At 40.8% G+C, this 21,703-nt stretch overlaps 2 protein-coding genes across 2 annotated transcripts; both read right to left on the reverse strand.

The window, feature by feature from the left end:
* Positions 1–14,892: 14,892 nt before the first annotated feature.
* Positions 14,893–17,451, reverse strand: LOC104893866 (uncharacterized). Its single transcript, XM_010679995.1, has one exon. The coding sequence runs from the start codon at positions 17,449–17,451 to the stop codon at positions 14,893–14,895; it is 2,559 nt and encodes an 852-aa protein (XP_010678297.1).
* Positions 17,452–18,953: 1,502 nt separating this feature from the next.
* On the reverse strand, positions 18,954–20,006 carry LOC104893867 (uncharacterized). The gene has a single exon (XM_010679996.2). The coding sequence runs from the start codon at positions 20,004–20,006 to the stop codon at positions 18,954–18,956; it is 1,053 nt and encodes a 350-aa protein (XP_010678298.2).
* Between the last annotated feature and the right edge of the window lie 1,697 nt (positions 20,007–21,703).

Genomic DNA, 21,703 nt, shown 5'->3' on the forward strand with positions numbered 1-21,703 from the left:
TGTAATATTTATGTCTTTTTTTTATTCTATACTATTAACGTGTTTCCCATTGGTTGGGCTAAATGCTAGATATTTTCTTTAAACGTGTTAGAAATGCTACAAAGATGTTACAAGGATCACGAATTTGACTACTAGAAACAACAATGAATAATCTTCCAGGCGCGATACACTTTCCGAAAAGCAATATTGCGACCCCTTACTTTAAGCACGGGTTACAAGAGTTCACTCTCGAGATACAAAGAAGAAACAACGATGATCACGCTCACTATGATAATCGTTAAATGAGAGTAAGTGTGTGAAAGAATTTGATGCGATGAACAGTGAACTTGTTCTTTTCGAGAGAGATAAAGTTTTCTCTTTTTTCTTTCATAAAAATGTATAGGATAATCAATTAGAGTCCTTTGAAATATAGGAACATCCGGTATTATATGACAAACAACCGTCACAAACCAACAGTATAGACGCGAAAATAAGACAGCGCAGAGGAGGAGCTAGCGCTTCATGCGGGAGCGGGCGCTGTAAACTGAGCGAACGCTCCTTCATCAATGTAATAAATACATTAATAAGTTCTATAGCTCATGTTGATTCGAGTCACGCCACCATAACCATTGCGACTCAAAACCACGTGACATGAAACAAATACATCTAATATTCTAAATCTCCAACAATCCTCCCCCATTTAGAGTATCCAATTGTATTACGAGCACACACATCATCACTACATAAAAAACCTCATGCATAAATGAATGTGTACAAAGACTTGAAAATACACATTCCAAGAATTCATATCCAAATGGTGTCGTTAAACGTTTGGACCATTAGCAATACATAACGAACATTTGAAGATATTATACACACAAGAATAAATACTTTTTCTCATTATATACTTGACACTAAAATAACCATGTGTCCGTATCATTCATAAGTACATCAAAGTTATATGACTGCTAGCTCCTTGAAGCGGCCAAAACTCGCACTTACATAGGTAGATCTCTTAGAACAAACATGCTCCTGTCATAAAGCATAATGTTAAGAGACCTATTAGGATTATATAACCTCTTAAATCATAACAGATTTAAAGAACTTTACCTTGGATGATTACATTAGTTCTTTCAATCATCAAATAAGGAAATTAATCTTATTGGACTCAAGACCCAATGTCTTATTAGGTGGTAAGTTAAGATTTCTGTGCTCGTGATTTTCAATAGGCACTAATCCTAAATCTATTGCCATCCTCTTTACCGTATCTCTAGCTAAAGCCGTAGTGAAGCAATCCGCTAGACTATACGTAGTCCTTACATAGTCAACTGTAATAGCACTATCTTTGATTAATCCTTGGACATAGCTATGTCTCACACCAATGTGTCTTGATTTACCATTCTAAACTTGACTATAAGCCCTTGCCAATGCTGCATCACTATCACAATGTATAGCATAGGTGAAATCGATTTTGGCAACAAAGGTATCTCAACCATGAGATTTCTTAACCACTCGGCTTCTTTGTTTGCCGATAAGAAAGCGATAAACTCCAATGTCATTGAAACAACCTATAACCACTCGGCTTCTTCCTACCGCAAATGTGATATCTAACCTAGTACTCATCATAGCATACATCAAACAACCTATAACCCTCGCATACTTAAGTTGAGACACGACATTACCATCATTTGGCAAAATTTTTTTCATTTGGGTCCATAGGAGTTGAAACAAGAGAATAATTACTAACATTAAACTTCTTCAGCACTTTCTCAATGTAGTGTGATTGTGACAAGGTCAATTTTTTCCACTATCTCTCATAATTCTTATGCCTAACATAACATCCGCCTCTCCCAAATCTTTCATGGAGAATTTTGAAGATAGAAAGGATATTTTCCATTCAACTTGTGACAAATTCGTTCCTAAAATCAACATGTCATCTACATATAGACAAATCATGACACCATTGCCGTTGTCATCAAAGTTTTCTATACACACAATTATCTGAATTATTCAACTTGAAACCATTAGATAACACAACCTCATCAAACTTTTGATGTCATTGCTTTGGTGCTTGTTTTATCACATACAAAGATCTAATTAACATGCACACTTTATGCTCTTGACCTTTCACGACAAACCCTTCCGATTGTCGCATGTAAACCTCTTCCTCTAGTTCTCCATTCAAGAACGCCTTCTTGACATCCATTTGATGGATCACAAGCTTATGAATAGCCGCAAGAGCTATTAATAACCTTATGGTAGAGATTCTAGCAACGAGTGCATATGTATCGAAATAATCAACACACGTTTTTGTGAAAAACCTTGAGCCACAAGACGAGCTTTGAACTTATCAATAGTCCCATCCACTTTCATTTTCTTTTTGAAAATCCATTTACACCCAATTGGTTTACACTTAGGATGTAAATCACCTAGAATCCAAGTGTTATTTCCATGATGGAATCCATCTCATCAACAATTGCCTCTTTCTAAAAAGCGACATCTTGAGACCTCATAGCCTCATTAAACGTTAAAGGATCCTTTTCCACATTAAATATATATGGAAACTTAGTCACTATGGACCTCCTTGATCCTTCAACCAAATAGACATGAAAATTCGGGAAGAAAGATTTCTCTTTTCTCGCCCTTTTACTTCTCCTAGGTTGAGATGATGTTGATGCAACATTCTCATCAAGAGTTTGTTCATCAAATTCTTGATCAATGTGGGTTTGATCAATTTCAATTCCTTGATCAATATTGGTATTAGAAGTAATATCCTTTGGTCTAAGAATTTATAAATATCTATTTTCATCAAAAATTGCATCTCTTGACTCCACAATAGTGTTTATTGACGAGAGCTTTTAGTACACAGGAAATTTGCATCGGTAAGTTGGAGAAATTGAGCTCTTGAAACTCTCTCAAGAATGCGGGAAACCCATATGATTGACAGCCATGGTAGTGGGTACTCGAGCTCAATTCGCGACGAAACTGATTTTGCATCAGTAGAAAAGTAAGAAAAATGTCAAGAATACGAAGGAAAACAAGAAGAACATAGATGAAATAAGAGAAATGGAAAATGGGGAGAATAAGGAAGACCCAGAGATTGCGAGATTCATTGAGGAAGAAATTCTTTCACCGGAAGCCTCATTAATGGAGTTATGTCAACAATCGATGGTGCGAAGGAACTTTTCAGATTAGATGGGGGTAATTCAGAGCAAGAATGATGAAGTAACACAGAGTTCCGGAGGTAAGTACTCTGTTCCTCCCATATTGCATATGATAAATTTGATTAATTATGAGCAATTGAATGAAGAAATGCATGTAGACAAGAATCATTTGAATGATGTGATGAATTGTGCGAAAATTGAAATTGATGATATACAAGAAGAAATTGACTATTGGAATTCTGCTCTTGTATGCCTATTTGGGGCTAACCCTCCTATAAATGTTATGGAAGGATTTATTAGGAGAGTTTGGGGAAATCAAAGGGTGGATAAGGTCGCATTAATCTCCCATGGAGTTTTTATGGTTAGATCCAATGCTATGGATAACAGGGATAGGTGCTAAATGGTCCTCCATTGCTCTTTGATAAGAAACCTGTATTCACGAAACCTTGGGTGCCTGACATGGTACTAGGGAAAGAGGAGGTAAAATTTGTTCCAATATGGGTGCAATTATGGGGTCTGGAGATCAAATACTGGGGTGAAAAAGCGTTGAGGAAGATTGTAAACCCTGTGGGGGCTTTCATCAAGGTGGATCAAGCCACTAAAAATAGGGAGAAACTATAATTTGTTAGGGCTTTGATTAAAGTAGGCATATCACAGGAGTTCCCTAAGAGGATATACGTTGTGAATGAAAAGGGAGATAAAACTCAGATTGAGATCAAGTATGAGTGGAAACCTGAAAAATGTGGCATATGTAATAGAATGGGGCACACAAATGTAGAATGCAGGAAAAAGGTACAGATGAAATGGGTACCTAAACCTCAAGAAATCCCTAGAACTTTAGAAAGGAGGGTTGACACAGAAGAGCCTAGTAGCAAGATACCAGGGGAAGATAAGGAGGGATTCATGGTGGTAATAAGAAGTGCTAGGAAGAGTAATTAGAAGCCAACAGAGGTGGTTACAAGCAAAACATTTGTAGGGCTTCAGGAGATGAGTGAAGGGGTAAGAATGGAGAGGTAGTCTATGTGGCAAAAGGCAATCATACTGGTGGGGATGGAAGTCCTCATGGCCAGTATGGGTAAGATTCTCTCCTGGAGTGTGAGTGGTGCTAACCAGGCTCTAAAACAATAGTACATAAAGCAGTTCATCAGAACCCAGAAGTTTGGCCTGGTTGGACTCCTTGAAACAAGGGTAAAAGTGCATAAATTGGTCACTTTTTCCATAATATGTTTGATGGATGGTGTTTTTCCTCCAATATTGGATGTCATCCTGGAGGTAGAATTGTTTTGGCTTGGAGACATATGGCATTCCAAGTGCAAATAAAGGTATGTATAACTCAATTAATGCATTGCATTGTGCAACCTAGTAATAAGAACCAGATATTTGCATGCACTATTGTGTATGCTTTTAACACTGCTGGAGAAAGTGAACAGTTGTGGCAAGATTTAATTGAGATAGGAAACATGATGAGTTATCCCTGGGTAATGATGGGGGATTTAATTGTTTGCCAAATGTAGATGAAAGGGTGGGGAGTGCAGTTAGAGCACATGAAATAAATCCTTTTAGAATATGCATTGAACAATGTGAGGTACATGACATGAAACAGACAGGGAACTTTTTTACTTGGAACAATAAACAGGAGGGTGACAGCAGGGTATATTACAAGATTGACAGAGTCCTGGTGAATGAAAAATGAGGGAAGATGTTTGAGAATGCAGAGGCTTGTTACATGAATGAGGGGGACTTTGATCACTGTCCTGGGGTTATAACTGTGTATCTAGACAATAACATGGGGAAGAAACCTTTTAGGTTTTTTAATATGTGGGGTAAAGCTCAAAATTATGATGAGCTAGTGGATCAAGCTTGGAATATTGACGTGTCTGGTACTAAAATGTACATGGTAGTGCAAAAACTGAAGAGTGTGAAGAAGGCTATGAGAGAATTAAATAAGACAGGATTCCATGAGCTAGGGGTGCAGGTGCAAGCAGCAAGAAAGAAATTTGATGAATGCCAGAGTGCATTACATAGAGACCCTAGTAATGGTAGATTAATTCAGGAAGAAATGGAAGCTAGTGTGAGATGCAAAGAGGTGCAAACAACTTATACCTTTATGTTTCATTAGAAAGCAAAAGTAGCCTGGTTTAAAGATGGGGACCAAAACACTGCATTGTTTCATAGAGCACTAAAGAAGTACATGCCGAATAGGATGTACCCAATAATGAATGCACATGGAGACTGGGTAGATGAACTAGAGGCAGTAAAAAAAGGCTTTCTTAGATTTTTATGAACAACTGCTGGGAAGTAAGATGGCTGATAGGAAGCATGTAATTGAAGCAATTGTGCAGAAGGGGCCTATAATTAATATAGATATGGTAGAAGAACTGAGTAAACCATTCACTGCAGCTGTGGTGAAGACTGCTATCTTTGCAATAAACGACAACAAAGCACCAGGGCCGAATGGATTTGGAAGCAAATTCTACAAGCAGAGTGGGGAAACTGTAGGGAATGAAGTATGTGAAGCTATACTGGATTTCTTGAATACAGGAAAAATACTGAAAGAAATAAACTCTAATGTTGTGACTTTAGTCCCTAAAGGCAGTAATCCAAAGAGTGTAATGGACTTTAGACCTATATCGTGTTGTAATGTCATCTACAAAGGAATATCTAAAGTACTTTGTGAGAGACTGAAAAAAGTGCTACCTGAAATCATTGATGAAAACCAAAGTGCTTTTGTACACAGCAGTTACATAGCACACAACATTATGATCTGCCAAGAGCTAGTGAAACAATATGGGAGGAAAAGGGTGGCTCCAAGGTGTTTGATAAAATTGGATATTAAGAAAGCATATGACACTGTAGAGTGGGAGTTTATTGACGAAATGATGCAAGCACTAAAATTCCCAGAAGGTTTAAGGAAACTGATAATGACATGATTGGCAACCCCAACATTCTCATTGATGATAAATGGGACACATTATGGATTCTTTAAATCCAGCAGAGGATTAAGGCAAGGGGATCCCATCTCCCCCTTGCTTTTTGTTCTTTGTGTAGAATACCTATCAAGGATTTTGAAGGTAGTAAGCTGCCATAAAGATTTAAGGTTTCACCCAAGGTGTAGAGGGTTGAAGCTCACTCAACTTAGTTTTGCTGATGACCTGATTCTATGCTGCAGAGGAGATTTGAAGACTTTTAAGATGTTGATGAAGGGTTTTAATGCATTTTCCCAATGCACAGAGCTACAAGCTACTGCTCAGAAGACTGATGTTTATTGTTATAGAATGGGGGAAGAGGAAATCCAAGAGGTTCTTGCACTAACAGGATTTAATAGAGGCAAATTCCCTTTCATGTACCTGGCGATTCCTATATGTACAAAGAAAATTACCATAGCACAATGTGACTACATGGTGGAGAAGATGTGTAGCAGAATTAGAACATGCAGCTCAAGGCACTCGTTTTTTACAGCCAGATTAACATTAGTAAATGTTGTACTAATAAGTATACATGCCTACTAGGCATAGATAATGGTGCTACCTAGTAGAGTATTAAAATACATCAATGCTATGTTCATAAGATTTCTTTGGTATGGGAGAATTTGTGGTAGTCCAGGAGCTGTAGCTTGGGAGAAACTTTGCTACAAAAAGAAGGAAGGAGGTCTAGACCTGATGAATACTGAACTATGGAATGTGGCAGCCATTGGGAAACATGTATGGGGAGTTTTGAGCCAGCAAGAGAACTTATGGGTAAAATGGGTGAAAAGTGTATATATTAATAATCATGATTAGAGTGCATACCAACCTTCTGCATCTGGGAGTTGGTGTTGGAAACAAATCTGCAGTGTCAAAGAGAAAATGAAGGTTGCTATCCCACCTGCTCTGTGGGGACAATGTGTGTACAAAATCTCCAAGATCTATAAAATACTCATGGAAGATAGGCCCAAATGTCCATGGGATCATTTTCTTTGGGAGAAAATGGCTGTGAAGAAGCACCAGTTTATAGCTTGGCTATCTATGCAAAGAAAGCTCAAGATAAAAGATAGACTGGGAAGATATATGCAGCAACTGGATTTACAGTGTCAACTATGTGGAGACCAGATTGAAGATCATGACCACTTGTTCTTCAAATGTGCATTCAGTCAGAGGTGTTGGCAGCAGATATACTCGCGGATAAAGATGGGGAATAATACACTAAACCTGCATAACATCTGCAGAATCAGTAGAAGATTATATAGCTTTAAGAAAAGTTTGTTTAACACAAGTGTAATAGCTTTAATATACTATATATGGGGAGCTCGAAATACTAATATATTTGAATAGAAAGTCATGAATATAGACTATACTGTAAAGTAAATAAAGAACTGCATATAAATGAGGATACTAGCACTTAGGCCAAAGAGGTTGACTATTCAACATCAAATGTGGCTACAGAATAATTAATGTATAGTTGGGTCTGGATAGGAATTTCCTATGTTGTGTTGAGTGTTTGAAGGTTGAGGTCTCTTTGGCCGTGCCTTCTTGCTCTTGGTTGTAAGTGGTTTTGGTGAAATATAACTATGCTTACTGATTAAAAAAAAATTGTGTTTATTGACCAAACGTCATTTTATTCTATAATATAGAACCTATAGGATTTGCGATGATGATCATACCCTATAACTTTGCACTCAACTCGCACCCAACTTTTTACATTTGGGTTCCGACACTTTTACAATTGTCCTACATCCACAAACTTTTTTTTGCAATTCAAAGTTTTTAGTAATAACCTAAAAGAAGGTATAACTTATAAGGAGCAAGCCAAGAAAACCAAACTTCTCCCACCTTCTAGGAAGGGTTTGGAAGAGAGGCCCTCATTACAAGCCCCTATCAACACCTGGACATACCCAGGGAACAACAAACAAACACCTCATCCAATAATCACAATAAACAACAACTGAAGTATAAGTTGATTTACATCCTGTTTACTTCTGCATGCAACAGTGAAAACAATCTGCCAAACTACCTGCTGAGGTTTAAGCATCTGAGCTTCAAATATCTGCTTGTTTCTCTGTATCCAGATGTGATATATACTTTCCACAAAAACCATATTAAGCAACTGATGGTTCCTTTTTTCTCCTCTACTATATTTTGCTGATATAAGAATGATTATAGTAAGATTAGTGACTTGAGGGGCACCAATAAGCTATAGGCAAGTTCTCCATATTTGCTAACTGTAGCTGCAATTTAAGAAAAGATGCTCTTTAGTTTATCTGCATCATTACACATAGGGCATGTTTGAACACTCACAATCCCCTACTAGAAGAGCCTATATTTAGTACTTAGCCTTCCTTGAAGCAGCATCCAAGTAATGAAGATAGCTTTAGGTTTTGCTTCTATTATTACAAGTGATCCTTCTCTATTCCACCTTAGGATTATCACCCCTCATGAACCCATAGAACTTATTAATAGAAAATTTATCATTATGCACAAATTGACTACGAGTAAGATGATCAACTAAAGCATGTCTTGGGTCAAAAATTTCTTCATAGCCCAAGATAATCTTCTAGGAGTATTGACAGTCCGTACACCAACTTGCTTGATATAGTAAGCATGAAGCCCTTTGATCCAGAATTGATCCTTCTTTTGCGCTAAGGCCCAGAAATGCTTTGCAACAGCAGCCTTATTTCATACAATTATTTCCTTGAAGTTCAAGCCCCCACACACCTTTTTGTTACACATATATGGGGTAACCTTATTCTTTGAGATAACCCAAGTTTGGTTTTCTTTTATACCAAAGTTCATATGGGGTAACCTCGTTCTTTTTCATTGGAACTCGGTTTAAAATATGACAAGCTGTTAAAATAACTTCTCCCCAAACACCATCACTTCAGTCCGAATAGGATAACATAGAATTTACCATTTCTTGCAAAGTTCTATTCTTTCTTACCGTTATACCATCTTGTTGAGGTGTATAAGCTGCAGTTATTTCAAGTATTATTCTCGTAGATTGAAAATAACTTGGATCATAGGATTCACCACCTTTATCAGTTCTAAACCGTTTAACTTTGTCATTTAGTTGTAATTCAACTTCATTTTTATAGATCTTAAACTTATGAAGGGCTTCATCCTTAGTAAACAAAAACTATACATAACAAAACTAAAAATAATCATCAATAAAAGTTATCATGTATTTCTTGTTCCCTAAGAAAGGGGTCCTATGAAAATCACATAAATCACTATGCACCAAATCAAGCAATGAAGTATCCTTTTCCACATTGTTTGGAAAAGATTTTCTAGTTATCTTTGTTAACAGGCAAGTTCTACACTTCTCTATACTTGGATCAAAAGAGGGAATCAAATCATGCTTAGACATGAAATACAACTTTTTATAGTTAACATGACCAAGTCTATTATGCCATAGAGAAGAATTGTTATCTTTTAAAGCATTAGAAATACTAAGTTTAGACATGTTATTCCAAAGATAACCAAGTCCTACCAATGTACCATCCTTAGACAATATAAATTTATCAGCTCCAAACACCATTTTAAAACCTAATTGATTCAAGATAGCACCAGAGACTAAATTTCTCCTAAGTTCCTGAGCATACAACACATCTCTTAAAATAAGAGGCTTTCCGGAACTAAAAACTAATTCTACTTGTCCTATGCTTAGAACCTTAGTTGTAGAATCATTTCCCATGTAAAGAACTTCTCTATTGTCAACCTCCCTGAAGGTCTTGAATAGAGATCGCTCCTTGCATACATATCTCAATGCTCCCGAATCGATCTACCATGAACAATCATCTTGTACACAAAAGATTTCAGGATTCATATACACAAAATTCAGATTTGAATTAAGTGAAACTTGTGTACTCATACCTTATTTGGCATGGGTTGGGCTAGACTCGCCATTTTCACCATTATTTTTGTTCATTTTCTTCTTCCAAATGGTGCAATCCTTCTAGAAGTGACCGGATTTTCCACATTCCCAACAACCTCATTGAGCACCTCCACCAAACTTAGGCTTGTTCGCATTATTGTTGCCTTTGGTGAAATTGTTAGCCATCTTCTTAGGATTAGAAGACTCCTTTGATTTACCATCCTCCACCATGTTAATGGTGGAAGAATTATGATTGACATCCTTTTGTCCATCTTGGACTCAAATACCCTTTTCAATTCGAATATGAGTACCCAATTGTTCAACATTCATATCATCTTTCTTATGCTTAAGAGAATTCCTTACATCGTACAACTAGGTGCCAATTTGTCCATTATAGAGGAAACTACAAATGTCTCATCCATCACTATGTTATGTTGTTTAAAACTCCTTAAGATTCTTTGAATTTCATGAAATTGTTCCATAATAGGCCCTGAATCAACCATTTTAAAGTTATTGAAATTACTAACAAGAAATTTCTTGCTAGAAGCATCCGCGGCCATATACTTACTTTCTAAATCATCCCAAAGAATCTTAACGGATTCAACAATTTGATAAACATCAAACAAAGTGTCAGACATACCATTAAGGATGTGACCACGAGATATGTAATCGTCGTTCTCCCATTTGTTTCTTTTCCTAGTTGCTTCAACAGTTTCATTTCCACTTCATCGGGTTTGGGAGTACTTAGAGCATATGCCAAACTTAGAGAAGTAAGAAGGAAGTGCATCTTGTTTTGCCATCTACGAAAACCCACGCCTTCAAACTTGTCTAGTTTGTGAAAATTCGCTGTCATCTCAGGAACCATGGTCATATTCGATAAAAATTGCTTTTGGATTGTTAGAAATGCTACAAAATGTTACAAGGATCACAAATTTGACTAATAGAAACAACATTGAACAATCTTCTAGGCGTGATAAGTTTTCCCAAAAGCAATATTTCGACCCTTACTTTGAGCACGGGTTACACAGAATTCACTCTCGTGATACAAAGAAGAAACAACGATGATCACGCTCACTATGATAATCGTTAAATGAGAATAAGTGTGTGAAAGAATTTGATGTGATGAACAATGAACTTGTGCTTTTCAAGAGAGAGAGTTTTCTCTTGTTGCTTTCATAAACATGTATAGGATGATAAATTAGAATCCTTTGAAACACAAGAACAACAAGTATTATATGGCAAATAACCGTCATAAACCAACCGAAGAGACGCGTAAATAAGACAGTGCAGAGGAGGAGTTGGCGCTGCACTAAGGAGTCGGGGCTCCGACCAGGAGCTGGCACTCCTCGTGTACTTGTTTATGCCGATTTTGTATTAAATACGCAAAAGGTTAAGGTGCCAATAACTAGATCAATATACGAATAATAACCAACATTATGAAAGAAATAAATAACGCAAATTAAATAAAGAAGTAAAAGACGCAAGAAATCGTTGACGTGGAAAACCCAAAAGGGAAAAACCGCGGGTGATGCTCTTGATCACCAATCCACTAATATGACGTCGATGCCGTACAAAGATCAAGCAAAGTAATGAACTTTGTTTTCTCGTTACAAGAGGAATTATGGTAGTGAGTGAGAGAGGGAATATTAAAGAAGAAACTAGAGAGAGATAAGAAATATATCAGCAGCCAGCCTCCTAGGTTTACACAAGATTACATATATATGCGAGAATCTTTTCTACTGATTTGTGAGCTGCTTCCACCATCTTAGCGCCACGTCACCCACAATCCCCCTTGTATCTCAACTGCTTAACTGCACCACTGATGTATTTGAACTGGTCCACCTTATTTTGGCGGCCCAACTTTAATTCTCTCTCCACTTTGAATTGTTTGCAATGTAGCGCCAAGGTGTCAAACGTGGGTCCAACAATTGCCCCTGATTGACGCGTGTCGCCCAAAAACTGCCCTTGGGAGAACCGTCAATTAATCCTCCTTGAAATACCCACTACTTTCACCAACTTCCCATGCTTCCTTCATTTCAAAACCCATCCCATCATTACTTCGCTTCTTCAACTTCTCCCTCTCTCTCCCTCTCAAGAACTTCGAATTTTCCGGCGCGTTCAAGCTTCTCAGACATTGTTAACCAGGTAATTTTTCTTTCGTTTTCTTCCTTATTTCTCTTCAATGGCTTCGAAAGATACCCCAAAGGTTAGGAAATCCAAAAGGAACCCTAAACCCGTAGATAATTCCGACGAGGTAATTATAGTAGAATCAGGGGTGATAGGGGGAAAGAACACAGTTAGCGAATTTATCGAAGAAGATGTAGAAGCATTTTTAGAGATAGTCAGGTTTACCAATTTCTACCAAAATCAAAATCCCCCAAAACGACGCAGGTCCTGACGACTGTCCTGAAGGTTGGGTAGTTCTTTATGAGTACCCTTTCAAGATTGGGTACAAATTCCCACTCAACCTGTTGATGACGCAACTTCTAACCGTCAAGCAAATTAGCCCTGGCCAACTAATGCCATTGGTTTGGCGAGTGGTTCACGTAATTGACAAGCTAACACAAGTTTCGAACACCATCTTCACCATTGAAGACCTTTTGTATGTTTACGACATCAAGGCAGTGGAAAATACCAGATATACCTTCTTTTTGAAACCCGGACACCGTTCTTTAGTAGAAAACTCAGAGGCCAACGGCAGGGGTTGGAAAAAGAAATATTTCTTCTTAAAAAAGAAGTCTATGGGAAAGCACCTTGATTTTCTTCGCGACGGTTGGAATTCCGAAGGTAATTCTCCTACCCCATTGTATATCTTTGAAAACTGTACCATTGACGTTGTCTAATTTGTGGTGTTATTGCAGAAATACTGCCTTTGCCCGTTGGGGAATCCACTTACTCAAACAGCAAAGTCCATTGGCTCCTGACGAAATACACCATCAAAAATCGGACGTTCAGGAACAACTTCAAAATCCCACCGTCCGACGACGAGACACTGCCCCAGTCTACCGAAGAACATACAATCACCTCTACAGATCCTACTAACAATACTTCTCCTTCCATGGCGTCAGGTAACTGTTCATCCGTCCAACCTTTCATTGCACACGACGTCCATTCAAATTAACACCATGAATGTCTTCGCAGAAAATAACGCATCGCAACGCTCCAAGACCCCAACTGTCGTCTTGTCGGAAGCAGAGATGCTGGAGAGGGCAAAGAAGAGAAAGCAATCCGCCGTCAGTCATACAATGACGCCCCCACCTTCTGCTCCGTCTAAGACTGCCAAGACGTCCGTCTCTGCCGACGTCTCAAAAACCGCCAGACCTCCTCTTCAAGAAGGAGAAACATTCACTATCAGTCTGCCCAAGAATTTTGGTGAGATAACTTCGACAGCTATTTTTCCGGCGGCGGAGAAATTAGCCTTCCCAGCTCCTCAACGGCGTCTAGCCAACCTCTCCTTGACTACTGTCGCCAACGAAGGACTAGCACTGCAAATACATGTAAGTAACTAAATATATGTTATGTTTTATTTCTACACATAAGACTTCACCTGACGTCGACGTCTGCCTCCTCAGGCCACCCAGAATAGTTTGGCGTTACGTTCTGCCGCTCTTTCTCTCGAGAAAGAATGCAAGACGCTGCGAGAGAAACTGAACAGGTCTACGTCGGCACTGACGGCGGCGGAGAAGAAAGTTGTGGAACTCTCCACTGAGTTATCCAAGGAGAAGAAACGGAACGACGATCTGACGGCCGACATGTCCTCGCTGAAGGAGGAGACTGACGCCACTGCAGCAAGCCTTAGAGAGGAGCTGGTTGACGCGGCCAGTCGCAATACTTGGAGGACCAAGGCCAGATTGATGAAGCAATTTTTGGACGGCCAGACGGCGTCCTGGACCCCGGAAGCGGACGTCAGGCAGTTCCTGGAGGTTTTTGGGACGCCAGAGGATTTGCTCCCTGAGGGTGCCGATGCTGCGGACACCATGGCGACGGCTGAATCTGACGCCAACGCCAAGCCAACTGACGCCACCTGATCGTCTTTTGACTTTTCAAAAGGTGCTGCGACACCTATATCAACAAACAGTTTATGTAATAGTGTAGTTAAAGGTGCTATGTCATCTAAACTTTGTGTTTTGTGAGGTTTGCTGTTGCGACATTTTAATTGTTTTGGTTTGTGCGTTGTTGAAACGATGTTGCGTTGTGTTCAAGAATTATGTTATGTTTATGCTATGTCGTGGTGTGTTTGTTTACAATGAATGTTGTTTTCTAGTAATTCATGAACACAAGCATGTATGTATATGTAGCGTTGTAAGGTACCTTAGTAATGTAAGACAAGTGATGTTTTGGTTGCAATGAAGGGATAACTGCCGCTTCCAACCAAACACACTGGTCCTGCTAATGTTGTGGATGTAAAGGTTGTGTGAACCTGTCGGACGGAGATGAACGTCCGTCTGATCATGTGGGGGTTGCCCCTGTATCATCATATGCCATGCCCCTTATTTGTAATTGAATGAACCTACTACTCTGTCAACATAACTCACACACGCACGTTAGTTAAGGGGATGTCGTAAAGGAATTTAGAAACTAGGCAAAATAACATCATGGCAAGTTAAATTTAATGTTACCTATTCTAACTATTTAGTACATTCCGACGTATTACTCAAAAATGATAGCGTTTAAGATGAACGGCGTTCCAACTCCTTGGCACAGGTTTGCCGTCCTTGGTGCATATACGATAGGCACCATTACCTATTATTTTTTGAATCTTGTACGGGCCTTCCCATGCTGGTGCTAACTTCCCCGCATTGAGTTCCTTAGTGTTTTGAAAAACTTCTCTCAAGACCCAATCTCCAACGTTGAACGTTTTGGCCTTGACATTCTAGTTAAAGCTTCTAGCCACTATCTGCTGTTACGACGCCATTCGAACAAGGGCTGCTTCTCTTAATTCTTCACTTGTGACGATGTCATGGCCCAGTTCTTCGTCATTTCTACCTGGCATCAACAGCCCATAACGTGACGTCGGGATGCGCACCTCAGGAGGAAGGACCGCTTCACACCCATAAACTAGAGAGAAAGGTGTTTGCCCCGTCGCCGTCCGCGGAGTAGTTATGTTTGCCCAAAGAATTGACGGGAGTTCTTCTGCCCACTTACCTTTGGCTGCTTTGAGACGCCTCTTAATAACTTGGATGATTGACTTGTTACTGGACTCAGCTTGACCATTGGTCTGCGGATATCTAGGCGTCACGGTGCTGAGTTGTATATTCCATTTGGCCAAGAAATTCCTTGTGGGTGTGCTTATGAATTGGGAGCCGTTGTCGCAAATGATCTCGGAAGGGACACCGAACCTGCATGTGATGTTACGCCATATAAAAGTAATAACTTCTTTGTCGCGTACCTGGGTGAATGAATCAGCCTCAATCCATTTAGAGAAGTAATCTGTTAAAGCTAGCATGAACACTTTTTGCCCCGGTGCTTGGGGGAGTTTCCCGACGATGTCCATCCCCCACCTCATGAAGGGCCATGGAGTGATGGTAGGGTGTAGTTTGTCCGCAGGTTGGTGCGACATGGCGGCATGACGCTGGCAGGCGTCGCACTTCTTAGCATATTCGACGACGTCTCGTCGTAACGTCGGCCAGTAGTATCCCATGCGCAAAGTCCTATTGGACAAACTGCATCCTCCCGAATGATTGCCGTAACATCCGTCGTGCATTTCTTGTAGTACTTGTTGGCATTCGTCGCCATCGAGGCATCTCAAGTATGGTCCTGCAATAGACTTCCGAAAGAGTATACCATCAAGTAAAACATACATCGAGGCTTTGAAACATACCTTTCTGGCCTGTAACCTGTCTTCGGGGAGGGTACCGTCTTTAAGGTATTGGATGAAGGGAGTCTGCCAACTTGTCGACGTTGTCGTGACGTCACTGGTGTCGACGCCATTGACGTCCGTCATCATTTGGCTGGTGTCATCCTTCTTTGCCTTACAGACGGCAGGGGACGACAAATGCACTATGGGTATGCTCTTGAACCCTGACTTCCTCATAGCTGATCCGATGTTTGCTAATGCATCTGCTTGCGTGTTTTGGTCCCTGGGAATCTGAAAAATGTCAAACTTCACAAAAGATTTTACCTTTGCCTGGACAGCGTCAAGATATGCCGTCATTTTGGAATCCTTGGCGGCAAATTCCCCTTTTATTTGACTGACGATGAGCAGCGAATCACTGTATCCTTCTACTTCAGTGGCGTTTAGGTCTTTGGCTAATGTCAACCCTGCTAACAGTGCCTCGTACTCTGCCTCGTTGTTGGTGGCTTTGAAGTCGCAACTAATAGCCCGGGCTATGATGTCCCCTTGTGACGACTTTAGCAGGACGCCTAACCCGGCGCCCCGAAAATTGGAAGACCCGTCTACATGCAAAATCCACTTATTGTTAGTTGTGTTAATTTCAAGCATACTTACCTCCGTCTGGGCTATCGCCTCCAGTCGTGGGCTAAAGTCAGCCACAAAATTCGCTAATGCTTGCGATTTTATCGCTGTTCGAGGCTGGTATGTGATGTCATAACTGCTTAGCGCAATTGCCCACTTGCTCATTCTTCCAGTTAATTCTGGACGTCTTAAAATAGACTTAACGGGGTAGTTAGTTTTGACATGGATAGAATGTGCTTCAAAATAGTGTTTCAGTTTCTTGGACGCCGTCACTATTGCTAGGACGAGCTTTTCCAGAGAAGAATACCTGGTTTCGGCGTCGACCAAAGACTTACTTACATAGTACACTGGCAACTGTCCTTCTTGTCCTTCCCTGGTCAGGACGGCACTTACCGAGGATTCGCTGACGGCGACATATAATTGCAGCGGCTCGTCGGCTACTGGTTTGGACAGGAGAGGCGGTGTCATCAAGTATTGCTTGAGATCTTGGAGGGCTCGTTCGTGCTCTGGCGTCCAATCAAATCCTTTATTCTTCTTTAGGACGTCATAAAACAGCTGACACTTATCCGAGGATTTTGAGATAAAACGATTCAGAGCGGCGACACGTCCTGTTAGCTTTTGTACTTCTTTTAGATTTCGCGGTGACTGAATGTTGAGGATAGCCTTGATCTGGTCTGGACTAGCCTCGATGCCCCGCTTCGTAACGATGTACCCCAAGAATTTACCTGCAGACACTCCAAAAGAACATTTTGTGGGGTTGAGTTTAATGCCATACCTTCGAATGACGTCGAATGATTGTTGTAGGTGCGACACATGGTCATGTGAATTTTTGGACTTGACTAGCATATTGTCGATGTAGACCTCCATGGTATCCCCTAGCTGGTCCTTGAACATTGCATTGACTAGCCGCTGGTAAGTTGCGCCGGCGTTTTTTAACCCAAACGGCATGACTTTGTAGCAATAGATCCCGCGGTCAGTGACAAACGACGTCTTCTCTTGGTCTTCTGGATGCATGAGTATTTGATTGTACCCTGAGAATGCGTCCATGAATGACAGCAGCTCATGTCATGCAGTAGCGTCCACCATGGCGTCGATGTGCGGCAAAGGAAATGAGTCTTTGGGACATGCCTTGTTGAGGTCAGTGAAGTCTATACAGACCCTCCACTTCTCGTTTTTCTTACCTACAACAACGACGTTAGCTAACCAGTCAGGATATTTTACTTCCCTTACCTTACCGGTGTCGATCAACTTTTGTACTTCGTCGTTGATAATTTGATTTCTCTCAGGGGCGAACTTACGTCTCTTCTGTTTGACCGGCTTGTAATTCGGGTCAACGTTGAGCTTGTGTGTGATCACGTCGGGATCTATCCCTGTGACGTCCTCGTGGGACCATGCAAAACAGTCAGCGTTAGTTTTAAGGAAATCTATTACCTGTTGACGGACGTCGGGGGATAAAGCGGCCCCTATTTTGACTGGGCTCTTGCGTGGCAGACGACCTCGTCAACTTGCTGCTCGTCGAAATCTTGTTCCCCCAACGTCCCCGTCTGTAATTGCTATGCTTCCGATTTCCTTGGCTTCAAGGACGTCTTATAGCATTCCTTTGCGATCCGTCTGTCCCCTTTGATTTCCTGCACTCCCCATTTGGTAGGGAACTTCAAAGATTGGTGGAACGAGAGGGACAGCCTTCATGCTATGGATCCATGGCCTGCCTAAAATCACATTATAAGAAGAAGGGCAGTCAATGACATAAAACTTAGTTGGCATGTTAACTCCCTTGGCGAAGTGGGCAGGGTCACTTCTCCCATGGTATGCTTGGATTCTCCGCTGAATCCGACAAGGACAGTAGATTTGGATGACGTCACGTCATCGATCCCCATGTCCTCAGACGCCTCTCATCAGGATGTTTGCTGAACTGCCATTGTCCACTAACACACGTTTTAAGCAAGCAATTACTGACAGTTAAGATATTACCAGACCGTCATGGTGTATGTCTCTGTCGTCGCCGAGATCGGCGTCATCGAAGGTAATCGGCATGGCCTCCAGTTCGACGTCACGGGGGTGACGGAGTTCCTTGGGGACGGCGTCTTGATTAAACCGTCTCGTGCATGCCTTTAGCTGCAGAATATGTTAGTCCACAATATCTGAACCACCGCTAATAACATTAATTACCTTGACATGCGGCGGGGATGACGGCGGTTGACGTCGGTCGTCATTTTTTGACACCGTCTGCTTACCCTTCTCCGTCAGCAAGTCTTTCAGGTACCCTTGCTTCAGCAGGTGGGACACCTCTCGCCTCAGAGCGACACACTCGTCGGTGTGATGCCCATGGTCTCCGTGGAACTCGCACCATTTGGATTTGTCGCGATGGGCCGTCGATTTCTCGTTCCTGAAAGGCCATTTAACAGCAGAACCTAAAGAATGTAAAGTATTAATGATACCTCCCATAGTGACGTTGAAGCCATATTCGCTTAGCTTGGGGGAAGGCCGGGATCATTCTTCCAATCATTGGCTGTCCGTCATGACGGACGCTATGAACCTGTGCGGGCGCTCTAAGGCTTTTGACGCCACGACGTCTGCTTGCTGGACGCTGCTTTCCGGCTGTCAGCATTGGCATAAGCCTTTCTGGACTGCATGTCTTCCTCCAGCCTGATTTGCGCCAGGGCCTTGGCTTGAGCATCCTCGAACGTCGGACAAGGATACTTGGTCAGCTCCTTGTAGAGGTCGGACTCCTCATCTAAGCCACGCCTGAAAGCTTCAATGGCCGTCCGGGCGTCGCAATTTGGAATGGACACCTTTTCCCTGTTAAACCTGTTCACAAACTCTTTGAGAGACTCGTCAGATTTTTGCACAATTCTGTGCAAATCGCTGGCTTGCTTTTCCATTTTGCGACTGCTAGCAAATTGCATATTAAAAGTATTGACTAATTGAGCAAAAGAATAAATAATCCCGTTATCGAGATTAATGAACCACTGTAGTGCTGGACCGGTCAGCGTCGAGCCAAAGCCTTTGCACATGCATGCTTCCCGCATATTTTTCGGGATCGAAATGGTGATCATCCGTTGCTTGTATTGTGCGACATGATCATTAGGATCGGTGGTGCCGTCATACAGCTTCATGGATGGGACAGAGAACCTCTTGGGCACCTCGATCAACGCGATGGGATCTGCAAAAGGAGAATCAGCATAACTGTTAGGAGTAGCTTTTTCCATAGGCCTGGGGACACCAGGGATACGAGCGATCATGTCTTCCAGTTGCTGGAGACGCTGCTGGATAGGATCATCAAGACGGCCTTGGGCGAGCTCTTTCGAGGGATTAGCACCGTCATTCTCGCCGCCATCAGCATCTTCCTTTTCCGAATCATCAGCATCTTCGAGATCAGCATGATTCGCTGGGGTCTCGAACCCTTCGCCGTCCAGATTTTGCATCCTGGAGACGCCACGGACATTGCGAGGCTTGGGCCCCTTTGACGTCTTCTTGGCGGATTTCAAGCTTTGGATCTCCATGCACGACGCGACATAGCTTTCCTTTAACGTTGCCATCTCCGCTTTGACGCGATTGAGTTCGTCAATGACTTCCTGGGTGGTAACCCATTGTCCTGCCATAGCAAATACGAAAAGATGGAAGAGTATGGAAAAATAAAATGAAAAGATGTGATTGTCAATAAACGTATGAAGATCTTGCTGTGGCCCCACGGTGGGCGCCAAATTGTTTATGCCGATTTTGTATTAAATACGCAAAATGTTAAGGTGCCAACAACTAGATCAATATACGAATAATAACCAACATTATGAAAGAAATAAATAATGCAAATTAAATAAAGCAGTAAAAGACGCAAGAAATTGTTGACGCGGAAAACCCAAAAGGGAAAAACCGCGGGTGATGCTCTTGATCACCAATCCACTAATATGACGTCGATGTCGTACAAAGATCAAGCAAAGTAATGAACTTTGTTTTCTCGTTACAAGAGGAATTATGGTAGTGAGTGAGAGAGGGAATATTAAAGAAGAAACTAGAGAGAGATAAGAAATATATCAGCAGCCAGCCTCCTAGGTTTACACAAGATTACATATATATGCGAGAATCTTTTCTACTGATTTTGTGAGCTGCTTCCACCATCTTAGCGCCACGTCACCCACAATCCCCCTTGTATCTCAACTGCTTAACTGCCCCACTGATGTATTTGAACTGGTCCACCTTATTTTGGCGGCCCAACTTTAATTCTCCCTCCACTTTGAATTGTTTGCAATGTAGCGCCAAGGTGTCCAACGTGGGCCCAACAGTACTCTTGTCAGTTTTCGCGTTATTTAAAATCCCTGCCAATTCTGATCGCTCGCTCTAGACCGAGCGAACACTCCTTCATCAATGTAATAAATACATTAATAAACTCTATGTAACTCATGTTGATTCGAGTCCCACCACCATAACCATTGCGACTCAAAACCACGTGACATGAAACCAATACATCTAATACTCTAAATCTCCAATAAAATGTAAGATTTGGAGAATATGTGAGGACATCATCTTGAATCAACACCTTAATTTGAGGCGCAATTAATGTATCTTAGGTTTGCTATCATATTGTAAACACCCGACTCCTAATGTAAAGAGATGGAGTACGACTATTGTTAATTTTTTTTCGCCATTACGAAGATTGAAGACAATATGTGCTTATGAAAAATACATGTTATATACGAATAATCTAACTATTTTACTTTCCATCAATTACTTCATTCTTTCCATATATCTTATATGAGAAAATGGTCTATCTAAACACTTAACATGAGTTGGTAAATTAACATATATAGGAATAGGATAATATGAAAATCATTACTTATGGAGTTAGTCTTGCGTGGACCTAGTCCGCCATAATATTATTATGGACCAATGCCACTTATTTAACACAGTGACCCCTTTTCTTCCATATAGTATACTTTTAAAATTTTAAGTTACATTGTACAGTTACTATATACCATAGTTACCGTTCTTTTTTAATGTAGTCACTCTTTCTTACACTAGTTTATCATAGTAAAATTTTCACTTTCTAACAACGTAACCTTTTATTTAACATAGTCAAACTTTACAGCTTATATCTACTCATCTTTTATATCTATTTTTCTATACAATGACTTTTTTGTCCATAAATCAAATGAATTAGCATTAGTGGTCCACACTACTTTAGTGTGGACTAGGTCTATATAAGTTTTTTTTTACTTCGTTATGCTGAAAACTACAACATAAAATGAGCAAAAACATAGAATGAGCAAAACTTATGATGAGTAAAAAATCGTTAAATGAACAA

This window comes from Beta vulgaris, chromosome 5, assembly GCF_026745355.1.
Source record: "Beta vulgaris subsp. vulgaris cultivar EL10 chromosome 5, EL10.2, whole genome shotgun sequence".
Taxonomy (NCBI): Eukaryota; Viridiplantae; Streptophyta; class Magnoliopsida; order Caryophyllales; family Amaranthaceae; genus Beta; species Beta vulgaris.

What these genes read in the sequence shown, in the direction of transcription:
- LOC104893866 (XM_010679995.1), bottom strand. Translation starts at nt 17,451, where the DNA reads ATGGACGCATTCTCAGGGTACAATCAAATACTCATGCATCCAGAAGAC.
- LOC104893867 (XM_010679996.2), bottom strand. Translation starts at nt 20,006, where the DNA reads ATGGCAGGACAATGGGTTACCACCCAGGAAGTCATTGACGAACTCAAT.